This window comes from Taurulus bubalis (genome assembly GCF_910589615.1).
Source record: "Taurulus bubalis genome assembly, chromosome: 19".
Classification (NCBI taxonomy): Eukaryota; Metazoa; Chordata; class Actinopteri; order Perciformes; family Cottidae; genus Taurulus; species Taurulus bubalis.
This window is the reverse complement of record NC_136607.1, coordinates 6313785-6332602: the sequence shown is the minus strand read 5'-3', so window position 1 is coordinate 6332602 and position 18818 is coordinate 6313785. Positions and strand designations below refer to the sequence as shown.

At 41.7% G+C, this 18818-nt stretch overlaps 2 protein-coding genes across 2 annotated transcripts; both read right to left on the bottom strand.

Moving 5' to 3' along the window:
* Nucleotides 1-438: 438 nt before the first annotated feature.
* Nucleotides 439-6511, bottom strand: crkl (v-crk avian sarcoma virus CT10 oncogene homolog-like; the record flags this gene model as incomplete). The annotated part of the gene is made up of 3 exons (XM_079235689.1): nucleotides 439-801; nucleotides 5097-5571; nucleotides 6201-6511. The coding sequence occupies 3 exons, from the start codon at nucleotides 6509-6511 to the stop codon at nucleotides 667-669; spliced, it is 921 nt and encodes a 306-aa protein (XP_079091815.1). The 3' UTR covers nucleotides 439-666.
* Nucleotides 6512-11013: 4502 nt separating this feature from the next.
* Nucleotides 11014-16025, bottom strand: ccdc74b (coiled-coil domain containing 74B; the record flags this gene model as incomplete). The annotated part of the gene is made up of 7 exons (XM_079234902.1): nucleotides 11014-11140; nucleotides 11254-11313; nucleotides 11413-11513; nucleotides 11660-11855; nucleotides 13949-14066; nucleotides 14627-14674; nucleotides 15725-16025. 7 exons carry the CDS (start codon nucleotides 16023-16025, stop codon nucleotides 11014-11016), a joined length of 951 nt encoding a protein of 316 aa, XP_079091028.1.
* Between the last annotated feature and the right edge of the window lie 2793 nt (nucleotides 16026-18818).

Genomic DNA, 18818 nt, shown 5'->3' with positions numbered 1-18818 from the left:
TGTGTGTGTGTGAGTGAGATGGTTAAGGTACAACAGTGACTTGATTGTTTGGAGAAATAACATTTGACTGGCTGGTTAGCTCCTCCTTGCCTCAGTGCTCTCCAAAGTCCACAGGGATATTGCTGTTCCCTACTTCGCACAAACATCCTCACATCAACAAAACACACACACACACACACACACACACACACTAAAGTCTCCAATACTTCAAACATAACAAATATTCGGAGAAATCAAAATGAAAAAAAGAAAAACATGTTGTGATGTAATGTGCTAAATATCTATTGTGATCACACAGACACACACACACACTTATACATACATCCGTACACACATACACACTCACACTGATGCCCAGTGATCTGGAAATTAAAAGGACACTAATGCAACAAAACAAAAACAGAAACACTGCCCAGTCTGGAGCCAAGTCGTGGGGAAAGGGCCCGGGGAGAGGAGGGGCCAGGGTTTTAGTTTGGACCCGATGTCCAAAGCTGTAAACAGTCAGAAAGCCTTGCGACGGTCGGCAACAACAGAGGGGTCGCTATCAAGGTACAGCCCAAAGCAGGCAAGCACGTAACCGCGGTGACACTGGCGGGAAAAGGCGGACACGGCCAGCGGATTCAGCTACAGGAAACACTGACGAGAGGGTCCAGGGGAACGCTCGGGTCAGTCACTCTCGTCCGGGTTCTGGGGGTCTATGATTTTGACGTGGGTGAACGGGAAGAGACCCCTCCGTCCGTTTACCTCTCCCTCCCACTGGCCGCTGATGTTCATCCGCGTCACCATGACGATGTCGCCAACCTGAGGGCAGAAGGACAGGAGGCCGAGTTACAGGACGAGCATGGATTATCAAACTACGCACAAAGTAGATCATTTTTAAAAAGCAGTGTGGTCAAAAACAAAACAAAATGTGTTTTCAGCATTGCAGCATTTCGGGGCCTCTCCTGTGCGGATGTTGTGACGTCCCAAAAGTTACATCATTTCATCTCAGGGCGCTTGAGCAAGCCTCAAAGATGAACACACTCTTAAAACATGTTGCAATACCTCCTTTGCAATGACGTGATTAATAAAGTTACAAAAGCAGCATTGTTGATAACCGCAGACAAAAATGACATAAATCAATGGATTAATTTAAACGTCAAGCTGGTGATTAACTGCTGCGTCAGACTCGACTGTAAAGAAGAGACAAGCCACATATAGCAAAGTTAATAGCATTTGACACCCTTATTTTTAAAACCTTCTCCAAACGACGCCAACTGTACGCTGCTTACACAATATCCAGTCCAATGGATTTATTAATACACACTTCAAAAAAGAAGCCGTTTATCAGATCTCCACACCGGCTTCACGCTGTGGTTTGAACAGACGATAAAGAAGCACAGAGCTGCCGCTCAGATGGGTTTGTGACACAGAACGTGACCCCAATCTGCTAAAACCATATGCTCTTTATCAGGATTAGAAGGGCAAAGTCTTCATCGTGAAAAAAAACATGATTGAAATGAGAATGTGAGGGCACGCCGTCGGTAGCTTCAACTTCAGAATGAGGCTTCAAGGACATCTAGTCCGAAACATTATGTGAAACAATAATCCTTTACGCCATCATGGAATGACGAGAATGCTACTTAGTCTTGAAAAGCTTCTATTTGAACGACTCACGGTGGAGTAAAACTACAATAACGTCACTTACATTCTCAATTAAAGACAAAAATGAGACCAAGTGTTAAATTATCTCTCATATTTCAAGGTGTTAATATTCTGCAAATCAGAATAGGTTGATTGTTAATGATGCAGAGTTTAATTTAAATATTCTTAAGCATGTTGAGAATCGTGTTAACCGAGTACTTAAGACTTATTTTTGCAACCACAATCCCAACCAATTCTTAGCAAATTGACTGACGATGCAAAAGCTTGAAGGCAAATTCAAACAAAATAATCATCTCCAACTATTAAGAACACAGCTGTGAAGAAGCAGACGAATATTATGTGGTAGATCATTTAAATATCCAACTCAAACAAATGAGGACATAACCTAATTTCATTTGGTGGGGACTGCCCCGACTGAAGTGAATACATAATGACCCGTAGCTTCTGCTGCTTGAACACCAGTAAATAATAAATGCCACAGGACACACAAGGGCTTCTTTCTAGTCATCTTTCTTCAGGGTTTCGGGTGGCTTCCTCATCACAATTTGAGTAATTACGCCACTGATTACCAAATATTGGTACAGTTTCTCTGTTTGGGCTTGATCTACACATGTCTTATATATTTAGGTCTGTCACTTTGCATCTCATGCCCGAATCTTTCCAAATTTAAAATATTTCTGGCGCACAGAGTTTTAATAACGTCCAATATTGAAAGACATAGTATTGTAAAAGACACTGTAAAATTAGTGCATTCAAATGTATAATTGTTGACAGAAAATGGATTTATGATAACCCAGAACAAAATCAGTGTTTCCCCACATATATACACTACTTGGGCGGGCCGCACAGGTATGTTTGCCGATCCATATTAGCATTTCTGACTTAACAAATATATATTTTCTGAGGGAAAGGCACTCGCGATGGATTAACCAGTGGACTTCTGGTGTCAGAACACCGCTGGGGCGCGAGGCCGGACTACGGTGGCGTGCGGTGGTCATGGACTCTGCTCACCCTCCTAATCTAAATCTGTGGGAAACCCTGCAGCTGCCACCAAGTAAGAGGTTTCCTCAGTACTCCTGTTTTAAGCCAGGGTTGATGCGAAGGGAAATGAGGATTATAGGCATCATTATTAGCATTGCCCCTGTTTGACAGAAAGACTGTCCATGTTTAGGCTGGAGTTCTGTTTTTTTGGCAATATGAAGCACAACTTCTGTACCCTGGTAACTTGCTCATTGACATGCAACATAATCAATAACTGGAGCAACCATCAGAATTGATAAAACATAATTTAAATGAGTCCTTACTGAGGCAATTATTAATGTCAATGTGAAACAGTACTCGTTATATTCTTTGTGAATCAAGGGTTCTCTGAAACAGAAATTAGTTTTTCTCCACACGATGACACTGTCACACTTCTTCCATGTCTGAGGCATTCATACAGCGAGAGAACAGTCACGGGTTAATCTCTAGTTGCCGGTACCCAGGATCAAGTCTGCAACTGCAGCTCTATACATCACACCTTTACATGGAATTGCGCAACATAAAAGAGCCGAATAAAGTCATGTTTCAATTTCAGTTCTCAAAACGCTTGCTCACTTGTGTGAGCGAGCGCACGCACACGCACACACACACACACACACACACACACACACACACACACTCTCTGTGCCGTGATGGTTAAACTAACTTATAGTATAATAGAAGTTTCCATCTCTACTCGGTGCAGCTGTTGACAAAAGATTAAAAAAGGCCCAGACCCAGGCCAGTTAACATAAAAAAGGTATTAGGCATTTCCTCAGATGATTGCTAATGTCAATTGTGATTTGTAAAAAAACACAAAGGGAAGCGAGACTGATGTTGTGAGAAAGAGCGGCCAAACATTTTAAATGAATACCCTTCACCCGGTTTGCTCATGGTCCAAATATACACCTCCCTTCAGATTCACAGGGACAACGTGTAGCACAGCGCCCACACAGTAGCGGCCTGGTTTACTTCCTACGTCCACTGACTCACTCTGATGTTGTCAGTGAATGGCAGCAGAGATAGGCCCACATATACCTTCCATTTCCATCTGTCCCCTGAGGGCATCACTGCAGCGCAGCCGGGTATCAAGAGTGGAGCATTCCAGAGGCCCAGTATATGAAGCGCACCTTATGCATTACATGACACGCTCCGACATGTTACCACAGTCAAAGCCGATTTGTATTAGCCAGAGTGCACTTCATGGAAATACAATAGAGCTGTGAAATGCAACAGCGGCTAGCTGGCTAGCATGACGATTGAGCTACAGACAACTGGTAGAATGGGACCACAGTCCCAGCCCACCCTCAACTTAACCATTGCCAAAAGAGTATTTAGCATTTAATTGATCATTCCACAAAAATGTCTATATAAAAAAAACTTGGATATAAGAAAATAAATGTGACGGACATTCACTCATTTTCAAGTACCATCTCCATTGAGTCAGCATGTAACACGATGCTAGTGCCCATAAAAACCAGTTGGGTCAACTCGATGTGCATGAACAACGATCCCCTGCAGATGAGGTCTGTAGATACGTGGCTGCTGTTGGGTTATGGGTTGTATTGGTGTGACCACGCAGGAAATGGCCTTAAATGTCAGATTATTGCAGAAGGGCTGCAAGTTATTTTATGACACCTTCGCACATAAAAACAAGATTGAAAGCACTGGTGGGCCTCTCGTTACTAGTTACTGACTCACGCAATATCAACGCAGAGTGCAGTTAGCCCCACCAACTTCTCCTACTAGAGCTCCCAAGCAGAATGTGATGATTTGAGGAGCACAATACTTGCATCTCATGTGAAAGACTTGCATCTTATGTGAAACTCTGAACTATTGTCAAATAAACACACCCGAAGAAGCTAGTTTTTTTTCTGACCAACAGCAGACTTTTCCATTTGCTGCAGTGATGTACATTGTGGACTACAAAACCCTGTAACATCACTGTCGAGTGTGGCTACATATTCAATAGAGCACACTGCTGACTACGCCCAACCACAGAGGTCAGAAGCAAAAAGGGAATTGAACATTTTAACCAGAGGGGGCAGAAAAGACTGGGGATGACAAGGGAGCGATGGCTCGGTGTCACTGCAGCGCAGGCACAACATGCATGTGAACGCTCCCCCCTCCGGCAAACGTCCCCCTTGTATCGAGTCATCCAGCTGACATCCTGCTTCTGGCTGCACTGCAGTGACAGACCCGGTTGGAAATCTGTTTCCCCTTGAATTAATTAGACCTCAGACACATTGTTTTGGAAATGAAAACAACGTTTTTGCCCACACACCTCTTCCCAACTCTCCATGTTGCTCTGTTGCCTATTACAACCCACAAACGGTAAAGTGGAGTTTTATGACTGTAGTTAGTACAACACTTAATCTTTCACAAAAGCAGCAATCCATTAATGCATCACTTAAACTCCAAATGTACAATACCTCTAAAGCAAGAGCTGTTTTGTCATAGGCGCATGGCACTCGTTTCTGGATGGCCTTTGCCATGACAGGGCCGTTCTGCACCGACGGTAGCGGGGTGATAACGGCTCCAGGCGTTCCGGGGGGCAGTGGCGATGGCGTCTGCGGCTGGGCGTAGGCGTGGACGAGAGCGTGGGAGGGCTCCGGGATCCCATAGCTGTTGGAGTTGCGAGATCCATGGGGAGGTTGGCCAGGATGAGGTGAAGGTCGTACCAATTTCTCCACGTAGGGCACAGGGATCATCCCAACGCGTCCCTCTTTACTCTTGGCGCTCCACCACTGCTCCTCTGGCTTCTCAAGGATGACGAGGATCTCCCCCTTCTTGAAGGGAAGGTCCTCTGCATCGCTGCCAATGAAGTCGTATAGAGTCCGCACATACTCCAGGTTCTCATCTGGGCCGCCGATGGGCTGGATAGGACCAGGCACTGTGCTTGGGTACCTTGAGAGAAGCCAGGAGACACAATGTGGTTACCATAAAAAAGTCGGTAGTATTTAAAAACTAATGAAATCAGGGACACGTTTTTGCTCATATTTTGTTGACTGGCACTCAACTCATGACGATCAAAACAAATATTTTACATTTGTGAGAAAGTGACTTGGCTACTTGCCTCCTCAAGGAACTCTGGCACACAAATGTTTAATAATAATGCAGCGCATTCACACGGTTGGCAGATAAAAGGCTTAAATGAAACATCCATATTATTATAAAAATGACTGAGCAAGATATGAAAAAAACAATCAGATTGATACAAAAAAGCCCTGGGAGCAAACTGTCTAGTCAAGACAGGCACAACACAAACTTGTATCAGCATCTCGGGCTGGTGTCTTGTTTGTTGGGACACAACACAGTCTTGCTAAAAAACAATACACTGGATGTGTGGTGGGAGTGCTGGTGCAGTGGAAGTGCCACCAGTTTCAAACTTGGCAAACAAACGAATGATGCATGGCACATCAGGAAGGTACTGACTGAAAGTGGGTTGCTTTTGATAAAAATAGACAACCTACTTAACCTAGATTACCCAGTCTATGGGGCCCAGTCGTTATCGTGGTGTTGTGAGATGCTCCTACCTGGGTGCTGGCTCTATGAGCGTGGTCGTGTCCAGGTAGTGGATCTTGTAGAACTCCAGGAGAGCAGGGAGGTGCTCGAACTCTTGGTCGCCGATCTTAAACCTCTTGCTGGGCAAAGAGTTGATGATATAGTGAGACACTTTGGAGTTCTCGGATACCGACAGCACGTAGTCGCCCGGGCAGGTCGACGAGTCTCGAACCAGAAACATGCCGTGCCGCTGTCCTTGTAACCGGTTCTGAGCCTCTTGTCGCGTCACGGGTCCAAAATACCAGGCGGACCGATCACCCGAATCAAACCGAGCGGCGGACATTTCTGCTCCCCTCCAAAAAATAAGTTAATATGAAGACTTAAAAATAAGATGAAAACATTAGAATATAGACGAGAAAATAAGTTAAAAAAAACGTGCGCGCGCGGTTTGGAATGAGCCAATTACGGCGAGCCGGAGGGCTCAGAAGGATGCAGGGCAGGGCACTCGTCGCTACGAGACTCCTGCAGAAATGCTGCAGGCTAAGGATTTACAAAATAAAAAAAATAAAAAAAACAGCTGCAGAAAACAAAAACAACCTGACGCGTTTCAGAGACAGGCTGCGACTGGCTTGATCCAACTTTGGAGCATAATGTGGTTCCTGTGTTCAGCAGTCAATGGATTGTTTCAGCGGCCAAAAATACTAAAACAAAAAAAACTTAGACGGACAAACACCGACGGAGAGCGAAGCAACAACTGCTCAATGAAGCTTCCCTTTTTCGTTCCGCCTTCCGAGAAACACCAGACTGCTCTTCTTTTAATTGTATCTCCTCCAGTCAGTGTCAGTTATGAGAAACGGAAAAGGTGTCTTCAGTTCTTCATCTGATAAATCCTCATGTCGGCCACCCCAAAAAAAGTCGCCAGTGGCCCCGGGTCGGAAGCGAGATAACTACTTTGTATCTTCCTGGCCTTACTGTGAGGTACACGTCATGAAAAATGCGTTTTTGAATCCCCTTTCTCGAGCCGGAGCAGAGTTTTGAGGCAGCACAGCGAAAAATGGCGGCCCGCAACACGTCTTCACACAAAAAAAGATTTCACAGCCGCGGCGTGTCTTCTGCGCGTTCATCTCAGGTGCCCAGCCGTTTGTGCTGAAGCTCACGCGCGTATTCCCGACCGCTCGCGAGGGATTCCGGCTCAACGGGTTCTGTATTTTTATACTTTCCCTTATATTTCTGCTCGTGCCCCCCCCTCACCCGAGCCACCAGAAGTACGAGTACGAGACCGAAAAAATGGCGACGGGAGGGCAGGTCCCGCTTTCTGTCCGCACGTCACTGACGAGGTGGGAGGAGGAGGAAACGGGGTGGGCGCGTGACGCGACCACGGAGCCCCGCCCACACGGAGCCCCGCCCACAGAGCAGAGTGTCGATCATGTTTCCGTGACACAGCAACAGAACATTGTGAATGTGAGAAAGCAGTGATGTCATCATCATCACAGGGATCTATCATCACATCTACCAGCATATCATCTACCAGCATTAAAAGTATAAAGCATTAAAAGTCATCAATTATAAGCATTATAAGCATTTACTGTTCGAGGAGCAGAGCAATCTCCCAACAGAACTGAAAGTACAACACAATTTTAAGGTTTTTAATAAAGGTCTTAAATTATGGTTAAGAGTTAAGAGAAAAACAATATTGTTCACACATTTGAACACCCCTGTAACACATACTTTTACTTTGTGTATGTATCTTTGTATGTGTCTATTTTATCACTTTTTTAAGGTGTTGAAAATTAGCATTTCGCTATATACACTTCACATATTGCATCTGGTTATTGTTGTGCATAGATGTATGCTATGAATTCTAATGCCACTGTGTGATGTCCACATCAAACAAATAATGTCAAGTCAAATGCATTGCAGACCTGCACGACCATACAGTCCTATGCTATGGTACTTTCTAGTCCTATTTTTTTTTAAACAGTGTCTTAGTGCAGTTTAAAATGTGCAAAACAATGTAGCTAATTTAATTTAATCATTGCATAACTCACAATATCATCGTGCAACTTATATGAACATACATGACAGGTAAATCTCACATGATTTGCACGTCCAGAATATCTCAGTCAGAATAAGCAATGGTTGGAAAACAAAAGTATCAATACCACAATGTAAAAATACTACAAGTTCAAGTCCTGCATTAAAAATAAACAAGTATTATCAGCTAAATAAGGTACTCAGAACATGCAAACATCGGCTCCTGTATTCCTTTTCAATGTTTCTTAGCATTGGACTGTTAAAAATGAAGCATTACGTGATTAAGTTGATTGGTTGGGTGTAAATATTTAAACGTTATGCTTAGCTAATCATATAATATATTTATGCAATCTTAAATTGCAAAATAAGTAGTCACAATACCTGTACACTAAACATAGTGGATTAAAAAAGTACATTTTCATTTTACATAGGTGTTTAAAGTAACTAAATAAGTATGCCAACACTCGTCTTAAGTATATAAATGTACTTAGTTTCCCACAACTGTGTACGTATTCATCTCAAAGGAAAGGGCAATAGAGATATTAAGGTCCCAAAACCAAGATCACTGGGGTTCCCTTCCTCAAGAGCGCTCCCAAAGCAGAATAAACAGTTCAATTTCACTACGGTTACTATAATGATAAATGGGTGACCGCAGATTTAAGTCATGACAGTTTTACAGCCAATCATATCTGACTTTATCCCTGTCTGCCTGTCCTATTAGACGACGTTCATCTGATGTGAATCGATCGATATTCATGATGTATTTCTTCATGGCCTATATTGTGTTTGGCTGTAGCTTACTGTGTCTTCGTGAGTGGCTCACATGTTTGAGGTACAGTATATTTGCTCGGCCAACAGCTATTTCATGCCACCCCTAAAAAGTTTTACATGTTTCCCTATTTTAATTTCCTGTTGTTCTTCAACTTCCCCTCCATTCAAACTCATCATTTAAGTATTATTTTCTGGCACAGAACTGTGACGCATCGATTCGGAGCTCCCCAACCCACAGCACAATATGCTGGAAGGGAGAGAGTGAATTTAAATGGAGAGGGTGTAGTGGCTCAAAAGAAGCCTTAATAAAGAGCAGCACAAATAAAGAGCGGCACAAGAGTGGAAAGCTCTGAGCACGACAAGCCGTCCAATGTGTCCGGACAACTTCTGCTAATTGATGAAAGTAAAATATATATAACGCTGTAGCTCTGTTCCTCTGGTTATTGAGGTCTCAGTGACCGTGTGTTATGAGGCTGCAGCTGGCACAGAGCGGCGCTCCTCACTGCAGCGCGGCCGGAATGTTAATAGATTTGCACCCACCGGATCTTAACGGCTACAGCCGGCCAATTCCTGCATCTCCACAACAGCGCAGTGATGCAAAAAAAAAGAAGGATAGACACAAACAGACAGCCCCTTCCTCCTTAGAAGTAAAAGTAGAAAAAAGGATGCACACTGTTTACCTCTCTGCACATAACACACATAACACATATTATGGTTTAGCCATTCAATTGGTATGAACCTTTATTTTAGCCATGTATTCTGATTTCATGACAAGGTCATGACAGCCATACGGTAGGATGGATTCTTCGGTATATAGGGTCATATAAATTATTGCACAACATCTGTGGTCCTTGATTTAATGCATACTCACGAAAGAGTTTCTTCAGAAACACCACCATCTAGTGGGGGGACGCAAGGTTATTCATTTAAACATAACAGTAAAGTTTCATCCATTTCTTTATTTTATTTTAGATTGTTGAGACTGTTGCATGAAAAGTAACGTTTAAAGCCTTTTTCCCCCGTTTTTAATACTTAATGAAACATTTTACAAGGGACATTAAGGTGTTTAAGAACATGGTGAGGAAGGTACAACGCTATACTAAGTAATGCTCGGGGTCACCTTGTGGAGGCTCAACTATGTGGAAGTTGAGCTTTAAACTGAGTTGCTGAGTAATCATTTAATGTCAGCCATCTCCTATTAATAATCTATTGGTGTTGAGACTAACAGTAAAGTCAGAGTTACTGCATGAGATATTGCTGACATTGTGCAGATGAATATAGGACAGCTGAGATATGCTTTACTGTGCAGCCTTTCCTGAGAAGTGAATTCAGTAACTTCCATCTCGTGTCGTTCTCTCTGCCTCCGGTAAACGGACTCGGGTGTTAAGTTGTACACGAAGAATAACACAGTAGATTGTTGATCATTTTAATAGAGTTTTGTATTGTTGTGATAAGCTGTATTGCAGGTGCAGGAGTGGTAACGCATAATAGAAATACAAACCAATACAAAAAGTGCTTGAGAAATAAGCCTGATGAGTGTCTCCTGTTTCAATAATTGCAAATGTTTTTAAAGGCTTAACTTTGGTTGTTTGCACTGATGAACGATTTGAAAACTGTTTTAAACGAAACAGGTGATTAGTTCTATACAGTTATATGATGTACAACAATTCCACCATCCTTTTGGCAGAATTACAACAAACGTGCAGTGAACTAAACTAAAACTCAATCGAAACTGACTCCGTTTGGTGAAAATAAGCAAGAGTTGTTGAACTTTAATTGTTCAAATGTCCTAAAACTGCACTATCAGGTAGAATGTATAAATACATTTACCATTCTCAGTACAAAGGTAGATTTGGGGCCATCTTTCATCTTCTTTTTGTTTGCAAAATGAAAACCTTTTTTATAAATCTTTTCATAGGATCTGTCCTTTGTGAGTTCTGTAGCCATGACATAAATACTTAAAATGGAGACCCATAATTGTGAATAAGGCTTTTTAGAACAACCATGAAAATCCCCAGGACTGTGCTGGGTTTTGATCCGTCAATGCACCGTCCTTTTGAAGCGGTCTCTCTGCACAGCACGGGTCCTCCTCTGCCTCTCTGCAATGGTGGAGCTGAGGCTCTGTTTGAGGGCCGGGAAGACCACCGCAGACTGAGAGGGTCCAGACCTGGGAAAAGGAAATAAAAGCCCCACAAAAAGGCCTCTGTATTGGTTACAACAGGCAGTAAATGCAATATGATGGAGATCGGAGCAATGAGTTACAGAAACAGATTTACTTACATTTTTCCTGGATATGTTTGAACACCAAGTTTTGGAAATTTCTTTTCTTCTGAGGATTTGCTGAGAAGTGCAAAAAAACAGAGACACCCATGTCACAATTGTGCTTTTAAAAAAAAAATCAAGGAATACCTTAAATATGCTAATATTGTATTACTTTACCGGGTACCATCAACAAGGTAGGCCTTGGTCAGAATGTGGTTTTCCGGGGTTATTTTCTTGCTCAAGACGATATCTCTCAGCAAGGCCTTCACACGCATAATCTAAATGACAGTCAGAGTCATAAACTGTCATAAAGTCATGAAATTATTCGCACAAGAATATCTATTAAAACAACAACATAAGAAATATCCCAATGCTGGAAAGCAAATGCATTTTGACTAATATTGGCTGATGATGGGGCACTTACTTCCTGAGACTGTAAACTGTTAGCGTTGTAGAGCTGCCGGATGATGACCTCACACTCCTGCAGTGTGGGAGCGCGCGGCGGATGGGAGGGATGGCTGTGAATTCGTAGCGGCTGCAATGAGGTGATGAGGCCGCCCTTCATGTCCGGGCTATGGTCCTGCCTGAAAGAGCCCAGAATGTCGCTGCCCTCTCCAGTGCTGCTGCCCAGTAGTGAGGGAGACAATATCAATTAGCCATAACATACAAGCTGTTAAAGGCCGTTTTAGGCTGTAAACACCTAGTAGCTTCACCTACAGGTACGGATCGAGACTCAAATCTATTCCTTTGCCTTGCTTGTACGACAAGATCAGATGCACAACATGTCTTTTATGGCCCAGGCTCCTCGGAGGTGTGAGCTCTGGTGAGTCACAGAGCTTGCGATCTAATTTTGATCAACCTACAACCACAACGTCACTAAGGGGACACGTGTCGATTGTATCTAAATATATGGCTTACAAAAAACAATGTATATTTTGCACCTAAAAAAAAAAAAAAAATAGCAACTATTAAATTGAGAAAATTTTTTGAGTAGCCTCGCCACATGAGGAAATGCTAGGAAATTGTCCAATATTTGAATGATAGCAAATCTATGTGGTCATACCAGCACCTCTTTGCATGACTGTTTCACACGGTGGCTGCGGGCTAACTGCACTGCAGTCAAATAGTCTTTGCACAAGCACAAAATAAAAACCCTGTGATAAGAATTTTTGAAACAAATATAACTTTGTGAGCTCAGCACACCCGATCAAGCACGGACATAATAATGTACAGTATTTTTTTTCATGAAATAATGCATGGTGTGAAGAAACCCATCCCATAAAATCAGAAGAACAAGATTGGACTGCAATCTAGACTGACAAATAATTATACATATACTGGCTATATACTTTATATATAGATTTGACATATAAAACAGTCACATGTGTCAGCGTTACAACCATGTGTTCACACCTCTTGGTGAACCTGTCTTGTGCTTCATGCTGTAGCTGTGGTGCACCACTGCATGCGGTGATGAAGGTGTTCTTTGTTTCACATCTTCTTCGTACCATTTATGTTCTGCTAATGTCCTTTAACATGTACATCTGACATGCTTTATACATTATATTATTCAGTGTTGTATGTTGTGTTTCACCTATACTGAGCTTAATTTGGTCTCATTTAAATATCACATTGTATCAACAAACATGTCCTTTCTTGTCAATGTTTTGCTCTAATTTCCTTTAGAGCTGGACAGCTGAACAGTGATATGATGAGATAAAATATTATCCAATTTTATTTTGATTGATTGAGTGTTTTCTTAAAGTCTAACAGCTGAATTACAGTTGAGTGACACAAATGTATGGGATACTTTCACTATCCTCGCTCTATGAACGTAAGAAATATAACACTAATAAAGTTATCGCCAGCAAAATACCTCTGCTAATTAACTGCATGCTCTACTTTAGAACCGAGGTGGTTATGTCATAGCAAGCAACTAGTGCATATATTTGGAAATGACCTCCTCTATCAATGTTTCTGATGGTGAGTAATCCTGAACTGGGTGTTTTTCAGGGCTGGATGAAGTGATTTGAGGGACAAATGCTTGCTGTAATTTATACCCTTTCTCTGACTGGTAATGTTGGTATTGGCAGTGGTAGAAGAAGTAGGCTAAAACTATTAATTATCAATAGTAAAACTACTAATAAAACACAGTTAAAGTCCTGCATTTAAATGTTTACAGAGTGAAACAGAAGCACAGTGGATCCAAATGTATTTAATGTCTGTTCAAGGTGGACCTTCACATTTGAATAATATGCTGTATAATCGAATAAATAAGAATTAATCATATCTTAATTGTTGTATTTCGCTAGTGAAATCTGAATCTGTGTCATAACCAGGTATCTTTCAGGTATATGTACTACAATGTTTTCCTCAGAAGTACAAGAAGAGTCTTCTATGCTAAACAGCTGAGTTGCATATTTATTAAGTGCGTTGGGGGCCTTTTATTTCTGGGTACAATGAGTTAGAATATACATAATTCAATACTTTTCATATCTAAATATAATAATAAATTGTTTGGGGCCCACCTAGTTGCAAAACATTGCCACGCGGTAAAGTCTGCCTTTGGTGTTTTTTCTTGTGAACCAGACGGTAGACCTATTTCACCAGTGTTTCTGGCTGTGATTAGGTGCAACTATGTCATGGCCGGTCATTGCTCATTGACCCCAGGAAGTGCCAAGAGCTGTTTGTCTGAGCGGTTTGCCAGATTCACCTGAGCGCTTGGTCCTGTGAGGTTCGCGTGTCCTGCAGCGTCTCCTCCAGGTAGAGTCCCGTATGGGCATCACTTCCCTGAGTAGGTGGTCTAATGCCTCTCCGACTGTACGTCATCCCTAGAATCAGAATCAGAATCAGCTTTAATGGCCATGTAAATTTGCACATACATGGAATTTGACTCCGGTTTCACTTTGCTCTTTGTACTTTTTCGACACACAATATACAGTAAACAAGATAAATATAAAAAATATTAAAAGGACATTAAAGATAGTAGTAAAAAAAAAAAGCAGATGGAAGAGTCTGGTTAACTGTTCATGAGAAGAAAGAGGACCCGAGAATAGGAAATGTGAAATGTGGCGCCCTTGATGTTATTTGGCAGACGAGTTTCACCTAATTGGCCGAGCATGAGAAACTAGAACATAGCCTTTCTATTCTGAGGATGCCTTTGAACTAAGGTTCAGGATAGTTCAGTGACATACTCTAAATAACTGCTTGATTTATATACATCTATATCTCCATATATTTTCATATCAGAATATAGAATACACACATATATTATGATAGAAGATTTTAGGCATATTGTCCACCACTTTAAACTATCCCAATCCTGCAAGAACATCCTTTGAGCATAGCAGAAAGAACCCAAAACAACAGTAAATTAGGGATTACATCTTACCTTTTCTACTTGACTTTGGAGGCTCCATTATCAGCTTATACTGCAACTCTGCAACATCCACATTAAGAGTATTTTAGTGTGCAACATACTGTAGGGAGGCACACTCATGAAACACAGAGCCGACTAACAGCCTCTGTTTCCACGGGGGGCTGACTGCTGTGACAGATCTCCTGGAGAGTCTCCTGGTGGGCGGTGAGAGGCATTTATATGGAACAGCGTTTGACCTGTTCAGTAAAGTGACACTGGATCTTTGTCCACCTCCCACTGAGAGACCATCAAAACCCCGGAGTTGCTATGCGACCACGGTATGTAGATTGAATGTCTCTCTTTTCAGCACCTTATCAGAAGACAGACAGCTCTTTGCCATTAACTTAAATTAATGACATAAAAGGCATGCTGTGGGCACAACAGCAGGTTGCTAAGTTTTACCCGATTTAAATAAAGAAAAATTCCTCGCCGAACACCATTACCCTGCAATTTTCTCTTGGGAATGAAAAAAGCGACTCTTATTTTATCTAACCATCTATGAATAAGAATATTGATCATGAAGCATTCTTTGCTATAAAAACAAATCAGAGCACATCATTTAAACACGTAATTGTATATTATACAGGGTTCATAAACATTTTGACTAATGGATTTCCATGACCAAACATTTTGTGAAATCTTGGTGTATATGAAAAAGTGATATAGTCTTTCTTTTAAAAGCATATTCATTATTTCAAACTCAGCGTAAATAAACGACATGAACATATGAATATAACACATTTCCATGACTTTTCCAAAACTTTGGGGTTGTTTTTTTTTCCAAGGACTTTTCCAGGCCTGGAAATAACCATTTTAAAATTCCATGCCTTTTCCAGGTTTTTTATGACCGTAAGAACCCTGATTATATTGTGTCTTATTTGAACAAATTAGATGATTTGTTTTCTCCCGTCTCTCTGTGAACCTTTGTAACATGCTACAGTTGTGTACTTTATTTTTCAATCGTCAATTTGTGATGACCACCAAAACATTAGGTCACATATGTACGTTTTCATTATGGGTAGAAACGTCATTCATTAACAACAACGGCATTTTCCCCACTGGTTTCTTCACCTTTATTCTCCCGTCGGAGATGCTCTATCTCTGCGTGGAGCTTCTCCAGAGTGTCCTTGTGCTGATGCTGGAGGAACTGGATATTCTTCTGGAGCGACGCGCCGCGGGGGTCCACGTCGCCGTGGCGGGACGTCCCGCACGTCCCCGCCGCCGCGCACGCTCCCCTGCTCACCGGCGGGACGACAGGCAGCTGTTGCGGTTGGTTCGCCGGTAAATGCCGCGGAGAGCAGGACTTCCCGAGTCGCCCGACTCGAGTCCACTGAGGCAGATGCCGCACCGGGGGGAGATTACGACTCGACATTGCTAACTAGCTAACTAGCTAGCTAGCAAGGCGACGAACTAACGTTAACCGTTAACTAGCCTCGTTAGCAAAACCGTTTTCTCCCACCATTACTTTCCGGTGTCGGCAGGTCCACCTACATTGTTACCATAGTTGTCTACAGCCTGTTGCTTGTAAACACCTCCAGTAACGCTCGCCTCCCGGAGTTACCTTCGCACTCGTTTTGACATGCTCTCCACTCACACACACAACGTTGCCCTGACAACCAACAGGCTGCCGTAAAGTCCCGCCTCCCACACACCGTGAACGCCTGGGATTGGCTGCCGTATGGGGGGAGGGCGTGGAAATTATTTCAGCAATTTCGCAACAAAAAAAAAGTTTTTAAATTGTGAAACGTATAATGTGTTGCAAAACAGTATGTTTTTGTTTATTGACAATGCAACCGGGAACTGAAGTTAGTTCGTTGAAACTAGTGGCTTCATCTACTTTGAAGAAAGACAATTACAAGATGTAATGTTGAAGATGTGTTAAATTCTCTAAATTGTCTACTCTAAAACATGCCAAAACACTGGTATGTTCCTTTAAATAGACTTAATGCTACGTCCCCACATTTAATTGGTCCTAACAGGACAAGTAGCTGCTGGTATTTTCCTTTAATAGACTTGTGTTAAGTCTGCAAGTTTAATTGGTCTTAGCAGTGTGTTTACTGCGTCAGCAGCAGGACAGTAGCTTGCCAGCCTCCTGTGTACATTATCCCATAGCTATGGGGACTAATAGGGAAGAACAATGTATTGTGGATATTTAATATAAATTAAGGAAACTCACTTCATCTTAAGACAAATTACCTTTCCTTTCACTTTATTCATGGTGCAACTCTCAAACAGTAAAGGTTACATCACACACGGGGACACTGAGAAAGGGTGTCGGTCATAGATATGATAACATTAAAATGATTTTGCAACAGTAAGAGACAATATGGAAGATCAGAAGAAGGCCTATTCTTTGGAAATGTATAGGTGGTATGGTGTCATTCTCTCCATTCCTGCGGCGTCATATACACAACAACAATAACTTAATTTACAATATGTACAGGTAATACAGAAACAGGAAATCAAAACAATGAAAACATTCAGGTATGTTCTTAGCAAACATACAAAAGAATGATCTAAATCAATGACAAATGATTATATGATGATTACTTGAACTGCTGTTTTAGATTATTTCAACAGCTGCACACATAATCTGTTGACCCCGTCCACCGATGTTTATCATTAGGATGGACAATAGCAATGATTGTAGGGAACAATAAAAAGTGAGACATGCATCAGTTCTATAAAAGGTACGATGTCATACCTTTCTGCAATCTGTATCTGTTGAGACATTGCCACTACATACTGACAGAACAGAACAGCATGTGTAAGAGACAGAGAGATTGCGATGAGTTGATATTAGGAATGTACACTCTCACAAACATTACACACACGCAGAATCCTCTCGGTAGAGTTATACCTAAGAAAATATATGAAAGAAAAATATCTGACAAAAGGCAAAACAGCAAATGCAAATGATGTATATTCACATCATATGATTTCCTCCATTCTGTCCTGCTGACAGTGCTACTGTACTGGCTTCAAAAAAATCTCAGCTTAAACTATCTTCATCAACAACGTATTCCAAAATATGCCCTTCCGTGCATCTATAGTTCCCATGTTAATAAACTTTTAAAAAAAGGCAGAGGAAAATACACCTCAGGGAAAATAAAGTTGGTTACGCCAGAGGAGCCTCTGACTTTCAGTGGATATTGTTGAACTACATCCACACAATCAACTGGAGTCAAAATCCAATCATTCACATCTTGTTGCAGAGCAATGTCATAACAAACCCCACTATCCATTAATACGTTGAACAACATCGCTTTACACATGCATGCATGCATGCACACAAACTTCTCTCTGAGAGCAACCTCAGACCCTTCCCATTGGCCCACACTTTAGGGGAGTAAAGGTATCCTGTTGAGATATATGGCTACGGTAAACAAATACAAAAATATGTCAGGTAAAATACACATTTTTAACTAGCACTGCAAAACAACCGGTCACTTTTCAAAAACAAACATAACTGCAACCCACTAACTACTCTGAAACCAAACACAACGCAGTCAATGCAAATCCTTTTTCAGTGTAAAGCAATTTATATTCTCCTTTTTCTTCTGAAAGAACTCTTTCTGAGGTTTCATAGCTTATACCATCTCTTTGTCAGCATTCTCACATCGAACACACCTCGCCTTTTGACGGCAACTGTAATACAACTGAACTGCAATAAAAGCACAGGATATAAATCTCTAAATAAGCAAATATGTCTAGGTATATATAAAAACTGAACACGTTTATTAACATCCACTCAAGATCATCCCATACAGTACTTTAACAGTGCAAACACATTCAGACGTTAATCCCGGGACAAACCCTCAATTTCAGTTAACAGTGGGCTGATATTAACGCTGTTTCTCTTCTAAAGGCCCTACATTCAAATTCGATTAAACTTGCTCAACTCCAACATGATCGAGTGACAATATAAGAAAAGATAGAATATGGAATCATGTGAAGGCATTACCAGCAACTGCAGCACCTAAGCTTCCGTATATCTGAAGAATTCGTCCCAGGTTATGTAAAATGATTGCAACCAGGGATGCTAACAGACCTGTTTCAGGGCTCGTTGAACTAAAAGCTATATTTTGCATTTAGCAGTGGGGTGGTGAGTGTTTTATGGACCCATCTTTCTGTCTGTTGCTTCAACACCAGCCACCATTTTAAA